This window comes from Prionailurus viverrinus, chromosome D2 (assembly GCF_022837055.1).
Source record: "Prionailurus viverrinus isolate Anna chromosome D2, UM_Priviv_1.0, whole genome shotgun sequence".
Classification (NCBI taxonomy): Eukaryota; Metazoa; Chordata; class Mammalia; order Carnivora; family Felidae; genus Prionailurus; species Prionailurus viverrinus.
This window is the reverse complement of record NC_062571.1, coordinates 31110687-31127431: the sequence shown is the minus strand read 5'-3', so window position 1 is coordinate 31127431 and position 16745 is coordinate 31110687. Positions and strand designations below refer to the sequence as shown.

General features: G+C 50.8%; 1 protein-coding gene across 4 annotated transcripts in view; it reads right to left on the bottom strand.

The window, feature by feature from the left end:
• Nucleotides 1-16745, bottom strand: part of TSPAN15 (tetraspanin 15) — a 49681-nt gene that overhangs the window by 11060 nt on the left and 21876 nt on the right. For 3 of the 4 annotated variants that reach the window (XM_047825634.1, XM_047825637.1, XM_047825635.1), the window contains 3 exons: nt 11190-11375; nt 9831-9905; nt 4651-4713 (listed from right to left, as the gene is read on the bottom strand). In XM_047825634.1, the coding sequence (XP_047681590.1) occupies nt 4651-4713; nt 9831-9905; nt 11190-11375 (324 nt within the window). The remainder of the gene's footprint in view (nt 1-4650; nt 4714-9830; nt 9906-11189; nt 11376-16745) is intronic. The other variant, XM_047825636.1, reaches the window with a different exon arrangement.

Here is a 16745-nt window from a genome sequence, read left to right as displayed (position 1 = left end):
AGCGGGGAGGCCCGCATATCACCAGAGATCGTGCTGGCACAAAGGGGGCATTCTTGGCTCTGGAGCCAGACGATCCCCAGGGGAGGCGCCTGTGGGCGCCCCTGGGAAAACCGGGCCCTGGGTCCCAGGCCTGGTCCTGGGCTGCGGGCCCCACCACAGCCACTTCTCCTCTCTGAGCCTGAGTTACCCACTGGTGAACCAAACCTGCGGGCCCATTTTTAAGGTAACTTCCAGTTCCGAGGACCAAAGACTAAGCTGAGAGATGCTGTCGAGGCTCAGAGTCAAGAACAGGCCCCCGCAGCCAGCCAGGCCGCGGACGCTGCATTTAATACCCGAGCCTCCAGTTCCTTACCTGCAAAATGGGGAGGAGAGATGTGAGTGTAGACGGCCTCCAGAACAAAAGCCAGCTGCTAGCCTGGGACCCCACAAACACCCTGCAGCCCAGGGAGGCCATCTGACCACAGTCACCTCACTGGTCACTGGCAGAGAGACGCTAGAACCAAGGTGGCGAACCCCCAGCCTGACAACACTAAGAAGCCGAAATAAGAACTCAAGGTTCAGTTTGGGGTCATCTCCCCACATCATCTCCAGTATCAGGAAGAGAGGAACAAAGGGTACATCAGCCACGTGCTTCCCGACACTCACTGCTCAAAGCCAAGACAATAAAGGAGACCGGCTCGGGGAAGCCTATCTCTGTGGCCAGAAGGAAAACCCTCTGCTGATGAAGGCCAGCTGCTCAGAGGCAGACCTAGGAGCCGACAACCTTGACGGTGGCCTGCGGGGCAAGTCCACTCACGGGCGCGCCAACGACCGTGCTCTCACCAGCCCTCAGCCCCTGCGCTGATCCCGGGGCAGGGGCCGGCTGGCCACACAACCCGCGCAGAGCAGGGACCCGCCTGGCCTCAGGCCCACGCTTCTCAGAGGCCCCAGGCCATGAAACCTTTCCAACCTTGGGTGCCCGCCCCTCTGGGTGATGAAGGGACAGGCCAGCCAGCTGGGACACTGTTGGGGGCACCTAAGAAACAGGACACTAGGGTGGGGCCGGTCTGCCACCCAGGGTAGGGCAAGGGAATGAGCTCATGGCATTGAACGGCACGCTGCAGGGGGCCCCTGGGTGAGCGGAGATGCAGGGGTGATGCCAGGGTCAGGGCCTGTTTCAGTCAACTCTCGAGGCATTGCAGACACAGTCCCCCATGTCCCCCTGGACCTACCCCAGTCCAGTGGCCACCTCCTCGCCCCTCTACTGGGTCACATACTGTTGGGACTCCCCCGGGGCTAGAGCTGGGGGGCAGGGGATGAGGGCAGGAGGCCCGGGGCAGGGTCAGCCGAGGGGAGAAGCCTCTCCCTCCCTCTTTGGTGAGCCGCTCTGACCTTTCTCTCCAAACCATCTCAGTCTCTGGGCACTTTCCAAACATGCTGACTCCGAAAAAGGCCTCTGTGAAAATCAGGCCTCCCATCTGGTAAGCTGAGCCGGGCCCCTGCAGGGAAGGGAGGCCCCGCCAGAGGTCCATGGAATGGGCAGGAGGAACAGATGTCCCAGGCTGCGTGGACCGTCCCCAGTTCCTCAGGGACCTCTTCGGATCACACTTGCTCTTGTGCTCTTGTGTGCATGAGCTGCCTGTGGCACCGTGAATATGTGGCCTCAGGGGCCACGTGGCCCGGGCTAAACTAAGCAAAGAGTAAGCAAACATCAAAGGCCACAAGATTTTCAGAGCACAGTGTTTAAACCACCAGAGGCAAGCTACAAAGAACTGTCCTTTCTAGTTCTTTCTTTTAAATCTAGTTTTAAAGTTATCCAAAGCCTCCACAGCAGCTTTCCCAGTAGAGGTGCTTTCTGCTTTTAAATGGAATTGGGGAGCCTGAGGAATCGGGGAGCCTGGGCCGCTCAGTTGGTTAAGGCGACCGACTCTTGGTCTTAGCTCAAGTCATGATCTCGGCTCAAGTCATGATCTCATGGTTCGTGAGTTCCAGCCCTACATCAGGCTCTGCACTGACAGCGTGGAGCCTGCTTGGGGTTCTGTCTCTCCTTCTTTCTGCCCCTCCCCTGCTTGTGCTTTCTCTCTCTCTCTCTCTCTCTCTCTCTCTCTCTCAAAATCAATAAATAAACTTTAAAAAACCGAATGAGGAATCAAGGGAGTGGGACCCGTGGCAGCCACAACCCAGGGCTGGGAGGCTGGGAGGCTGGGAGCAGGCGGAGAAGGGAGGAGGGGCAGGACGTTGGCAGGAGCCTCCTGCCTGGCCTCTGGGGATGGAGCTTCCGCTGCCTTCTCCTCAGCTCCCGAGACCCCAGGCTGCGGCCCCACTGCCACCAGTACCAGCCCGGTTCCCACAGTGTGGAAGGGGGTGCTCGGCCTAGGACTTCCTTCCCTTGCACCTGGGCTGAGCCGGCACCTCCGGGTTTCCCTCAGTGCCCCAGACTGTGGGGACTTGTCCTCTTGCCTCCAGTCCTGAGAGGGGGCCCAAATCTAACAAGCAAGACCAGAAGAGAACCCAGGAAGCAAGAAAAAAGGAGCAGAGAAAGCTACAAGGTTCTCCGGAACACGTGCTAGACCCTTCCTCAGACCTGGCCGGACGTCACGGGTTTAATCCCGAGGGAGAGGAGGCCTTGCTTCAGCTTCGCAGGTGTTTGGGGCTCCAGCTGTCCCTCCCACACTCTGTCCACAGCGGGGCACCCCGGCTGTGAGGGTCTGGCCAGATCTCAGCAGAACCTTCTCTACTTGGCTCCAGATGGGAAAGTTATATACGTTTGCGTGCTCAGCCAAGCGGGCCACCGTGCCTTCTCCTTTCTCCCTGCCCCTGAACTTCAAGGGCATGTCCAGAACCGGCTAGTGCCAGGGCCATGATAAAAAAAAAAAAAAACAGGCTGGGTGCTGTCCACCATTCCCTGGCCCGGTGTTGGGTGTGACCACAGCACCCTCTGGTCAAGGCCAGGAAAGAGGCCACTCTTCACCCCTGCCTTGGTAGCAGAAGGAAGGTAGAGGCAAGGAGGCCTGCGACGGGCATACAGGTGTACCAGCTACAGCCCGGCACCCTCTGGGTGTCCCGCTCAGCTCTGCCTGACTGGGAACACATGGGCAGGAGCTGCCCTCTTCCCACACCCCTACACCCTCGGGAGAGGTCCTGGAGCAAGCTGCAGCACTAGGAGGTCACGGTGAGACGCGAACCATCGTGGAGGTCACTCAGACTCTCCTCCCATTGGCTGGGGTCAGGACACTGCACTTCAGACGCCCGAGCCCTCGGGTCTCGGTGCCACTAGGCTCTGTGCAAACAGAGAAGCCGCTTCAGTCTGACCACCAGGTCATGCCTGACAGCAGAAACCCCACCCAGGGTCAGGGATGGAGACTTTCTTCCTTATATCCAGGGGCATGTTTATATATTGCTGCCTGGCTGGGGCCATGGCCCGCGCACCTTCCTGGGAACCCAGCGTGAGGTCGTTAGCCTAATTTGTCCTCATTTGTCACCAAGAGCGACTTAGACTTGACTGGTAGCCCGTGGGGCCAGACTTGTTAACAGTGTGTCTCAGAGAAATATGTCTTCTCCTCTTGGTGAGGAGAAAGGGAATCGCGAACTCACCTCCTCCTGGAAGCGGACCTTCATGGCTCCTCACCTTTTTCTCCACCTTACACCGCCCCTTCCTACTGCCATCAACAGCCAGGCTGTTTCCCTATCCTCACCATCGGCCAGTCTCATATTTTACATTCGGGTTGGGAGGGACATTGTTTTTTTTAGGTGGTATTTTTCCCATGATTTTAAGAAAAAGAATATTTGGGAGCTAGGGAAAAAATACAAAGAAGAAATAAAAATCACCCTAGCCCTACCCCTCAGAGGATATAAAAGTTAATATGATAATATTTCTATTATCCTCCAGATTTTTCCAGGCCTAGTTTTTTCATGGTGGAGATCTGACCGCATTTATAATTTCCTATCTCATTTTTCAATGATTTTGAATTCTGCATCACAGGCATATGAGAACGTGGCCCACGATGAGCCTCCAAAGAGCTGAGAGCCCTGACGGTGAGGGTCTTTCCTGGGTTGCACACAGAGACCCTCCCCTGACAGGCCCCATGAAGGGACACACCATCCAATCCTCAGGGTTTGGGGATAATGAGATAATGAGAAACTCTCAGCCCTGACCTTGACCCACGGCGTCCTCAGCTGTGAGGTCTAGGGGGTGGAGGTCCTTCGGTGGAAGAAGGAGTGGTGGGTGTCATGGCCCCTGCTGAGCGACAGGGCACTGGGAAGATGGCTGATCGGGCCGCCTTTGTGAGAGTGCTCTGGAAACCAGAACTGCTGCTCACTTAGGGTACCGTTTATGAAAACAGTCAATGCTGCTGACCACAACCTGGACCTGGCTCTAGCCAGGAAAGCACTATTCCGTAACCTCTGGAAAGCCACAGGCTGGCTGGGAGCCCAGCGGCTGCACAGAAACACATCCCCACGGACGAATGGAATAAACCTCTCTCCCCTCAGGCTGCTGAGAAATGAACCAACACCCCGATCTTCCAGCTCTGAGCAGACAGTCTGAAAAGCAGAAAAGGGGGAAAGGGAGGAGCAGGTAGTGACACCAGATCGAAAAGATAACTGATGAGGCAAAGAAAAAGGGAAATAAAAGAATATTTTGAGACAAACGAAAATGGAAACACAACATACCAAGACTTTGGGGATGCAGCGGAAACAGTCACAAGAAGGAAGTTTATAGTGATAAACATCTACCTTAAGAAAAAAAGAGAACAATGTCAAATAAAAAATCTAACTTTACACCTCCAGGACGCAGAAGGAGAGGAGCGAACCAAGCCCCAAGTTAGTAGAGAGGGAAGGTAGTAACAAAGATCTGAGCAGAAATAAATGAAGTAGAGACTAGAGAGTCAATTAAAAAAATATCTACAGGGGCACCTGGGGGCTCAGTCAGTTAAGCATCTGACTTCGGCTCAGGTCATGATCTCACAGCTAGTGGGTTCAAACCTTGCATCGGGCTCCGTGCTGACAGCTCAGGGCCTGGAGCCTGCTCTGGATTCTGTATCTCCCTCTCTCTCTCTGCTCTCTCTCCCTTTCCCCAAAATAAAATAAACATTAAAAAAATTAATAAAAAGACAAAAAATGAAAAAATCAAAGTTAAAAAAGAAATAGAAAATCTGAACAGACCAATCACGGGTCAGGAACTAGTAAACTAGTAAATGTCCAGGGCCAGACGCTTCACTGGTGAACTCTACCAAACACTTAAGGAATAATTAATACTAATCTTTCTCAAATTCTTCCAAGATATTGAAGAGGAGGAAACACTTTGAAGTCATTACGAGGCCAGCATTCCTCTGATACCAATGCCAAGCAAGGAGACTATAGGAAAAGACAAATATAGGCTAATACCTCTGATGAACGTAGCTGCAAAAATCCTCAGAAAAATACCAGCAAACCAAATTCAACAGTACATTAAAAGGATCATACACCATGATCAAATGGGATTCATCCCTGGGATGCAAGGATGGTTCAACATCTGCAAATCAATCCATGTGATAACCACATTAACAATGAAGGATAAAAGTCACAGGATCATTTTAACAGATGCAGAAAAAGCATTTGACAAAATTTGACATCCTTTTCTGATCAAAAAAACACTCGACAAATTAGGTATAGAAAGAATGTACCTCAACATGACAAACACCATACATAATAAGCCCACAGTTGACATCATACTCAATGGTGAAAAGTAAAAGCTTCTCCTCTAAGATCAGGAAGAGACAAATGTCCACTCTCACTACTTCTATTCAACATAGTCCTGGAAGTCCTAAGCCAGAGCAAAGAAATTAGGCAAGAAAAAGAAATAAAAGTCATCCAAATCAGAAACGAAGAAGTAACATTTTCTGTTTGCACACGACATGATCTTACATATACAAATCTTCAAGACTCCAGCAAAGATCTGTCAAAATTAATAAATGAATCCAGTAAAGTTGCAAGATACAAAAATCAACATACAAAAATCATTTGCATTTCTATACACTAACAATGAACTATCCAAAAAAAAGGAAATTAACAAACCCATTTACAATAGCATCAAGTTGAATAAACTATTTAGCGAGAAATTTAACCGAGGAAGTGGAAGATCTGTATACTGAAAATCATAAAACACTGATGAAAGAAATTGAAGACAACACAAATAAATGGAAAATTATCCCTTGTTCACGGATTGGGAGAATTAATATTACTAAACTATTCACACTACCCAAGGTGATCTACAGATTTAATGTAATACCTATCAAAATTCCAATGGCCTTTTTTCACAGAAATAGAAAAAATAATCTTAAAATTTGTATGGAACCATAACAGACCTCAAACAGCTAAAGCAACCTTGAGCACAAAAAGTAAGCTGGAGGCATCACACTTTCTGATTTCAAACTATATTACAAAGCTATGGGTATCAAAATAGTATGGTATTGGCAAAAAAAAAAAAAAAAGACAAGACAAGACATAGAGATCGACAAAACAGGATAGAGAGCCTAGAAATAAACCCAGTCATACCCACTAACTTTCGATAAAAGCACCAAGAATACACAACGGGAAAAAGATAGTCTCTTAAATGGTGCTGAGAAAACTAGATATCCACATGCAAAAGAATGAATTTGACCATCAGCTTACATCATACACAAAAGTCAATTCAAAACAGATAAAAGACCTAAACATAAGACCCGAAATTACAAAACTCTTAAAAGAAAACATAGGGGAAAAAGTCCTGCACGTTGGTCATGACAATGATTTTTTGGATCCGACATCAAATGCACAAGCAACAAAGGCAAAAATAAAGAAGTGGGACTACATTACACTAAAAGGTTTCAGGGCACCTGGGTGGTTCCATCGGTTAAAATCTGACTCTTGATTTCAGCTCAGGTCATGATCTCACGGCTTGTGGGTTCAAGCTCCACATCAGGCTCTGCGCTGACAGCATGGAGCCTGCTTGGGATTCTCTCTGTCTCCTCCACTCTCTCTCTGTCCCTCCCCTGCTCACATTCTCTCTCTTTCAAAATCAATAACATTTTTTTTAAGTTTCAACAAAAGAAATAATCAAAAAAAAATGCAAAGACAACCAACAGAATGGGAGAAAATATTTGTAAACCATATATCTGATAAGAAGTTAATATCCAAAATGTATAAGGAAACCTTACAACTAAATAGCAAACAACAATGACAACAATTATGATCTGATTAAAAATGGGCAGAGGAACTAAATAGATGTTTTCGTAAAGAAGACATCCAGATGGCCAACGGGTATATGGAAGAGACGCTCAACATCGCTCATCATCAGGGAAATGCAAACTGAAACCTCAATGAGATACCACCTCATGCCTATTTGAATGGCTATTATCAAAAAGACAGGAGGTAACAAATATTGGAGGGGAGAAAAGGAAACCTTTGTACGCTGTAGGTGGGGATGTAAATTGGCACAACCATTATGGAAAACAGTATGAAAGTTCCTCCAAAAATTAAAAATAATGGTGCAATATATCCTTTGGCTATATATAGTACAGCATTGTTCACAATAGCCAAACTATGGAAACAACCTAAGCACCCATTGACGGATGATGGAGATATATATGTGTACGTTTTTTAATTCATATATTTTTATTTTATTTTTTTACAGTTTATTTACTGATTTTTGAGAGAGAGAGACAGTGAACAAGCATGAGTCGGGGGAGGGCAGAGAGAGGAGACAGAGAATCCCAAGCAAGCTCCCGGCTGTCAGTGCAGAGCCTGACACGGGGCTTGATCTCACAAACTGTGAGATCATGACCTGAGCTGAAATCAAGAGTCAGATGCTTAACCAACTGAGCCACCCAAGAGCCCCTATATATTTTTATTTTTATATTGTATCGTACACATATTCATCCATTGCATATACACACAATGAAATATTCTGTAGCCATAAAAAAAAAAAAAGAAGGAAATCTTCCATTTGTAACAACACGGATGGACCTAGAGAGCATTATGCTGAGTGAAATAAGCCAGTCAGAGAAAGACAAATACTGTATGGTATCACTTATACGTGGAATCTACAAAAAAGTTGGGCGGGGGGCGGGGTGGGGGGTAGTGGAGCCTGGATGGCTCAGTCGATGAAGAGTCTGACTTCAGCTCAGGTCATGATCTTATGGTTCGTGAGTTCGAGCTCCATGTTGGGCTCCGTGCTGGCAGTGCAAAGCCTGCTTAGGATTCTTGCTCTCTCCTCTCTCTCTTCCCCTTCCCTGCTCATGCTCTGTCTCTCTCTCTCTCTCTCTCTCTCTCTCAAAATAAGCAAATAAACAAACAAATAAATAAATAATTTTTTTAAGAAAGGGAAACCCATAGAACCAGGGAGCAGAAAAGGAGTTACCAAGGCCTAGGTAGGAGTGGTGGAATAGGGAGACGTTGGTCAGGGGTACGAACTCTGAGTTATATGACGAATAAGTTCTCGGGATCTAATGCATGTCGTGGCGACTATAGTTAACAACAGCATATTCTGTATGTGAGATCTGCTGAGAATAGGTCTTGAGTATTCTCACTAAAGAAAAAAAAAATTACCGTCTGAGGTGACGGATGTGTTATTTAACTGGATTGTGGTAATCACTTCACATTGCACAGTTTGAATATATTACAATTTTACTTGTCTCCTATACCTCGGTGAAGCTGGGGTCGGGGAGGAACAAAGAACTGAAAAAGAAGACTGAGCCGACTCGATCCTGCTGTGTGCTCTCAGTTTTCCCAACCTCTCTGTGCCTCACTGACTCCACTGAGATGGGAATCTCCCCTCCCCTCTCCTGGAGTCCATGAAATGGAAAGAAGGCCCTGGATTCCAGGGGTGGAGACAAGCCTGTGTTTAAGGCCCATCCCTGCTCCCACCCGGGCCAGGATCCAGCTGCGCGCATGAGGAGCTTGGTAGGAGTCAAACACCGGGTCATTTGAGGGATCCGGGATAGTGATGCTGCCTTGGGCTCAACTTCTGATAAGAGCGACAACCTGGCCGCAGTCCTGACGCAACTGCCCCGCAGCAATGCCCAGGAGCGCCAGGGCCCAAGCTGTCTGGGTGGGGAGGGTGGAGGCAGGGGGTGGACAGACAGGGCAGAGGTTGTGCAGACTTGCCCTGCTCAAGTCCCACCTCCGACACCAAGGCCAGGATGAAGACAAAGGAATGGGCTATGGGACAAATGACAGAGCCTTGAGTTGGAAATCAGCCCTGCACAGCCACCAGCTTCTTGCAGGACCGTGGGCCAGTCCCTTCTCTTCTCCAGACTTCAGGACAGAGTTGCTAATGTGTAGCAAGAGTCCAACCGGGGGGGTCATTGCCACGCCAGGTTCTCACATGCATTCTCTCATCAACTCCTCACCCCACATCCCAAGAGCTAGGAATGATAACGCCTTGAGATCCTGAGGATCTGAGAGGCTAAGTGACTTGCCCAAGGTCACAGAGCCCGTGTAAAGTGGCCCCTAAAGCATGGCCTACGAGGACCTAGGGGGTCTGTCTTGGTGGCCCTTGCGACTTTTCCTTCCATGCCTCCCCATCAGTTACCCACTTCAGCCCAGTGGCCCGCACACTGGTCCACAAACCTGCCAAGCTCCTTTCTGCTTCAGTGGTTCCCTCTGTCTGGACTTCTGTTCCCCCTGCGCCTTGCCTACCCCAGGCACTCACCTGTCACCTGTTCTGTTTTCTTGTTCTCTGGTTTACTTGTTCAGCGCCCGTCTCCCCAGCAGAATGGACGCTCCACAAGGAATTATCTACCCTACTGTCTGCACACCCCTAGTTGACAGCCCAGGGCACGCACGGTGGGAGCTCAGCATACACATGGCTGATACATGCACCAGAGGCCCACCTGGTTCCGGAAGATCAAGGCCACCACGCCACCAATGAGCTCAATTATGAGGCAAATCCCAAGGATATACATAAACTGAAAAACAAAATTCAGAGATTCACTTAGAGGGATGCTTCACTTAGAAGCATCCTTTGCCCCAAGGTCAAGTGCGATGAGGAGAATCCTCTCTGTTGGAGCTCCTCTGGCTCCCGGGCCTTTTCCTCCTTCCTCCTGTGAGGGCACGGGATGTGGACAGATATTCCCCGGGAAAACCCATCTCTGGGGCCAGTCAGTGGTCAGGAAGTGTGACTCAGCTGTCCAGGCCAGATGGTTGTTGAGGTTTATCCCACGGTCCTCAGCAGAGTCCAGGCAGAAAAACACCCTTCCTACCGCCACCGCCACCAGGAGAGCTGACCCAGAGTGGGCAGGCCTGGCTAGATGGGCAGCCGCCACAGCATTTCCAGCTCTGCCCGCAGAGCCCCTCAGAAGTGGCGTCCCAGCACCCCCCCCCCCCAGAGTGGGTGAGAGAATGTCTGAGGCTTGAAGGATATATCCCCCCACCCCTGCCCCATCACAAAGCAGGTATTGTCCAAACTGATGCCAGCAACTTCCAGCCTCAGGCAGCACCAACACACTGCTTATCAGGGCTTTTCGGACCTTCCCACGTGAGAGGTGACAGTGAGGTCAAACACACACGTGGGTACAGAGTGAATGGATCTGCCTACCCAGTACCCCCAGCTTTGGGGAGCCATCCCTCACTGTGCAGAAAGGGGGGCAGGTAAGGCTGGCGCCATGGCAGGCACTTACTTGGCCCGGGCAGGCCCATCAGAGTCCTGGGACTTCGGCCATAGGTTACCAGGAAATGCTCTCTGGGATCAAGGGCCATAAACCCTCTATTGGCCTGAGATGCCTAGTGACCATTGCAAAGAGAGCCTGAGGACCCAGCCTGGCATCCAGCTGGGAGGTGGCGAAAGAGCAGGAGCCCAGGGGTACCATCTAAAGCCCTGGTCTCAGTGTGGGCTTGCTGATTACGTGAGCCAAGGACTCACCACCAACATCTTTGGGGTTTGCTTGCTCCCGTTTGAGTATGGTTTCTCCCACTCGCAGCAGAGAGTCTAGACCAACACAGGGTTTAAGTAAGAAGAATATTCAAGTCAGCCTTTATATACAAAAGTGGAGGTGGCCTGGTCTCTCTTGGGCCAACGTAACAGAGAGGTTGATCCAGGAAACCCTCTAGAAAGTGTGGTTTGAGGCAAGGACTGAAAAAAAAAAAAAAAAAACCGGGCTGCCCAAAGGCCCAAGGGCAGTCTCCCCAGTTCTCTAGGGACTCCAAGGACCGCCCCCCACCCACCGGCTGAGGGGTGCGTGGGGCCAACTCACCGCTTGGAGAAGGCACAGGTTGTCGCGGAGGGAAGCCAACACTCCAATGAAGGACACGATGAACATGATGACCCCCAGGAGGATGAGGATAATGGCTGGGGCCAGAAAGGCACTTTCAAGGGTTTTATATTTCTGCCGCTCAACTTCTGCGTAGATCCCCACCGACAGGATCAGGCCCCCGATCAGCTGCAGCAAGAAAGCAAGGAGTGAGAGCGAAGGACTGGCAGTCACTTGATTTTCCTACAAAGAGTTCGTCTGGGGGTTATGGTGCCCGTCACGGGGGGGCTCACCCCGGATGACCACAGACGAGGGAACGCGCTATGGGCTGAACCGTATTCCCCCAAAGTTCATACGGGGCACTGCTAACCCCCAGGGCCTCAGAATGTGACTATATTTGGAGACAGAGCCTTGAAAGAGGTAATTAAGTTAAAATGGGGTTATACGGGTGGGTCTTAATCCAGGATGACTGTTGTCCTTGTAAAAAGAAGAGATGAGGGACAGACACACACAGAGGGAAGACCACGTGAGGCCACAGGGAGAAGGCAGCCACTTACAAACCAGGGAGACAGGCCTCAGAGGAAACCAACCCTGTGAAACCTTCACCTTGGACTTCTAGCCTCCAGAGATGTGAGGAAATAGACTCCTGTGGTTGAAGCCACACGGTCTGTGGCGTTTTGTTACAGCAGCTGTAGCGCGCTGATACAGGCTCTGTTTGGAAATGCCGCGTTAGAGGCAAATACTGGTGAGTCGGGAGAAGGGCCACTGGTTGGAGGGTCAGAGGGCCTGGGTTTGAGTCCCAGCTCCGCCGTTGCTAACCGTGGGCCTTAGACAGGTATTTGAGCCTACGGTTCCGTGTTGCCATCTGAAAAGCGGCAGAATGACACTTGTTTCTGCCCTGCTCACGCCCCAAGTTTCCGCAAGGCTTTCGTGAGATAAGGAAAGTGGAGAAACAGAAACCTAAATGCTCGGGGCCGCTGTAAGGACTACTACCCGGGCAGGTCACCCCGAGGACGTTTCAGAGCTGCTCAGGGGGACGGGCACCGCGCAAGCACCGTAAATATGGACTGTATTTGCAGAAGGACCGTCAGGAAGGCCGAAGGTTGGAGCAGGAGGAGTTTTGAGAGGATTTTTAAGTCAAATTCCTTGTTATCAACTTTCCCAACAGTGGAAAGACGACTCTTATAGCACTCCATCAGGAAAATTCAGGTGACAAAGTCCCCTTGGAGGGGCTCCTCCTTTCTCTCAGCCCGAAAACTCGCATACTAAATTTTCAGGGATTTTTTTTTTTTTTACTTATTTTGAAAGAGAGAGAGAGCACGAGTGGGGGAGGGACAGAGAGAGAGAGAGAGAGAGAGAGGGAGAGAGAATACCAAGCAGGCTCCACGTGGTCAGCACAGCACCCGCTGCAGGGCTTGAACGCTGGAACCGTGAGATCGTGACCTGAGCCGAAACTGAGAGTCGGGCACTTAGCCGACTGAGTCACCTGGGCACCCCTAAATTGTCAGGGAGTGTTATCAGCTGACACCACTCCCAACCCTCAGACAAGTCTGGGGCTCCCTCGCCTGGGATCCCGTAGCAGTGTCCGGACTGACCCCCTCCAGCCCATTCTCCACACCAGAGTGACCAGGCAAACCCTCATCAGAGCAGGCTGGTTCTCTGTAAGAATAAAAACATCAACCTCGATCACAGACGATAGGCCCACATGACCTGTCTGAGCTCACCACTCCCTCTCCTCCTTTTCTCTGCTTTAGCAGCACTGGGTAAAACACGCTAGCGTATAACCCCAGGGCCTTTGCCCGGGCTGTTCCCCCTCCCCAGAATGCTCTGCCTCCTGACATCCACATGGCTCCCTCCCTCACCTCCCTCTTGTCTTTGCTCAATTGTCAGCTGCTTTGTGAGGCCTTTCCGGGCCATCTGATCTAGAAGGAGAAAATCCCTCCCCCTGAAAGTCCTGACACCAGTCTCCCTTTTATTTTCCTCCTTTGCACTTACCAGTATGTAACAGGCAACTTTTTTCTGTTACCTTTTAATTGCTTGTCTTCCCCCGTAAGACTATAAGCTCCAGGTCAGGAGGGATTTTCCAACTCTTTTGGGCATCCCCAGCACCCAGAACCGTCCTGACATTTAGGTACCACCAGTGTTTACAATCCACGTGCGTTGAATGGATGCGAACCGGACTGTCCAACCAACCCCCTTGGGTTTGAGGCCAACGCTGTCTACCCAGTCTCCTGTCTGTCCAAGGACCCCGACATTCCATGCTACACGCTGCTGGGGGCAAGGACACCTCATTAGCTATGCTGCACTTCCCCTCCAAGGAGAAGCTGGTGTGAGAGAGTAACCAGAGCTGAGGTGCAGCCAGCTAAGGTGCCCGGAAAGGAAGTGAGGGATCATACAGACGGGATGTTGGCGAGATATGCCACGAACATAGCTACCCTAGAGTCACATCCAGAACACTGAGGAGGCCGCCCCTCCAGTTACTCACCGGTCTTAAATTGGCTCAATGTGCCTTCAAAATAGATCTCCGTGACTTCCTTCTAAAGAGCACTAAGACTGCATCCTGGGTAAAGGGAGGTGCCTGTTTTCCCCTCACTTTTGACAAGTAGTGAGGATGCCAAAAGTCAAACAGACCAAGCTTATTTAGAAACCCCCCCCCCCCCATCACAGAGGATTGCCAGGAAGCCATCTCCCCCTGGGGGTCCACTGTATTTGAAAAGATAATCCGGGATTACTGAGACCCACTTCCCCCCAGCCTGAAAGGAAGAACTTTCCAGCACAGGAGGTGCTAACCCAGCTGACAGACTCAGCCAGGAGTCACTTATTAACAAGTTGACCATATCAGGAAAACCATGAGTGAAACGATGTCATCGAAAGTACCCACTTGGGTAAATGTTTACATTTATAAGGCAGAACACACACACACACACACACACACACACACACACACGGAAAAACTTCTATAGGAAATAAAATCTACCTTTAACAGAGCAAGGTTATCTGGTCAGTTCACGCTCCAAAAGCCAGAACAAGGTAAAATGATTGTTCGAGGCCGTCCTGAGCCCTGTGGGTCCTCTGGGAACAAGAACAATCATTTTAAAAAGCCCAGTCTCCCCCTTCTGAATTACTGGACTGCTAAGGAATCGCCCACTGAACCCTAACCCTGAATCAGACCCAGAGCCCGGAGATCCCTCCACCCCAAAGCTGAAGATCGTGCTTAAAGAAGACTGCACAGGATGGAAGTCTTCACAGCCCAGGCAGGGAGTGAATTAAATATGCAAGGACACAGTGTACTTGAGGGCTTCAGAGGTGGGGTTTTATCCTCTGTCTTGATGAAAAGTGAAATTCTCCTACTGTGGCTGACCCAACAGTCAAGATAACATCTAAGTATTTTCAGAATTGCTTCCATATACTTCTGCGAATTTTGTGTTTCCTGTTTTAAAGATTTTTTTTAAGTTTATTTATTTATTTTGAGAGAGAGGGAGAGAGCGCACGAGCAGGGGAGGGAGAGAGACAGAGAGAGAGAGAATCCCAAGCAGGCTCGGGGCAGACCCCGATGCGGGGCTTGAACTCATGAACCGCAAGATCGTTTCCGGAACTGAAACCAAGTGTCGGACACCTAACCAACTGAGCCACCCAGACATGCCACTGTTTCCTGTTTTAAAGGAAAACAGGCTCTTCTGGGCCGGGGGGACCCAGGTCCTGACATCTAGGCTGTCCCTCATTCCTGCCTAAGGCCATGCTTCTGGGTTAAGGTAGCCTGCTTTGGAAAACCATCTCCAAAACAGCAGAGCAGAACTGACCCCAGCCCTCTCCATAAAGGCAGTCAGTGGCTTCTTCTATTTTTACAAGCTCCCTAGAGCCCCGGGACCCACTCCAGAACAGCCTTGCCGGCAGGAAACAAAACTTCCTTTGGTCTGAGCTCCCTCCTGTTGCAAAGCATCGCATTTTCCCTGCCGGTCAGCCTTACAACATTTCCAGACCACCAAAGCCCTAGGAAAAACTCCTGTGGCAAACTTAACCCAAGCCTCCTGGCTCCACGAGCACTGTGCACTGAGTCGTCACACGCATACTTCTCCCGGCCCACCCACTTCTCCTGCCACCCCAGCCCCCCTAGCAGCCTGGCAGACAACCCCTGAGGCGGCTCCAAACTCAGCACAGGCCGCTCTGGTTTCCTCATTCAAGTGATCAAGGGGCAGTGGGCCTGGGGAGAGGCAGCCATACCCCCTTTCCAGGAACTTTAAGATTTCCAGTGATATTTACATATCCAATGACATCGGTTTATGTTTACATTTGAGTATAAAACTAACTGTCATTGTAAGCATGCGATCCCATCCAGTCCTCTCTGCTAATTATAGCCTTTCCCCCAAGGCTGCTGGGGGACCATTCCAGCTCCAGCCAGAAGCAAATGGCCCATCTGTCATGCAGGACATCTTCAGCTACAGACAGCTGTGGGGGGGGGGGGGGGGGGCGGGCAGGGGGTGACCACATGGCCATGCCCATGTGGGGCCCAAAGCGGGGGGGATGCTGCTGGCAGCCACAGGCCAGGCCCAACGCCCCAGGCTTTGCAAGCCCTATGGCATCATCAACAGGCTGTGCAGGAGCCCTGTGGTCCAGCATCAACTGGGCCTGAAGGTTCCCGCTGAGCCCTGCAGCTTGGAACCAGTTTCCTTCTCGGCAGGGAGAAACCCAGCTTCACACAGCTGCCGGGAAGCAGGAGGCCCTGTGACATTCCAGCCCCGGCGTCTCCTCCTTCAGGAAGCATCTGGTCACCAGTCTGCCAGCTCACTCCCAGCTGACGCATGTCTGCACTTACAGACCCGTTTCACCCCCAAAGGCACATACCAGGCACCTAGTATGTCCCAGGTCCTGAGGTCACAGGGGTCACAAGACCAGATAGGGGTCAGATAGGGGTCAGAGAGGTGGGAATTGACCTCTACAGTCCACTGGATGGAATTCAGCGGGTCTTTGAACTGGGGTTGGAGAAAAGGTCATACCTTTACTTTTGTTAACCTCTAGCTGAAATGTTTCTGGCACAAAAAAAGTTGCCGATTCCCTGGTCCATGGGAAGCGAGCTGCGATTCTTACCATGGAGAGGCACAGGGGGCTCTGGGAATTCCATAGAAAGTAATGGGGAGAAACAGAATGTCAGGAAATCAGGATGGGCTTCCTGGAGGAGTCAGTGAGTGTTTCCTGGAAGATCCCAAGAACGGCTCCATTCTGGAACTGTTTCATGAGGCCACTCAAGGCTCCAGAGTTCTCTGTTGGGCCCAAACAAAGCACTTTTCTGCGTTTCCGGCTTTGAAAGGATGTGAAGGGTAGCTAAACCCCAAGGCCCAAGAGAGATTTTAGATAAGACGGGGTGAGCAGGGCCCCTGCATCCGGCCAAGCAACCCTGAACCTCGCATGTACCAGCCCTTCTGCCCCGGGTCAGTCCTGCCTGGCCCTGGCCAGACAGCCCCCTCCTCCACAGGCTTCGTACCAGCTTCTCTCCCGTACAGACAGACGGGGGTGCCGGAAGGAGCGGCAGAGGGGAGACAAGAGGTGGGAGCTGGCGTTCTG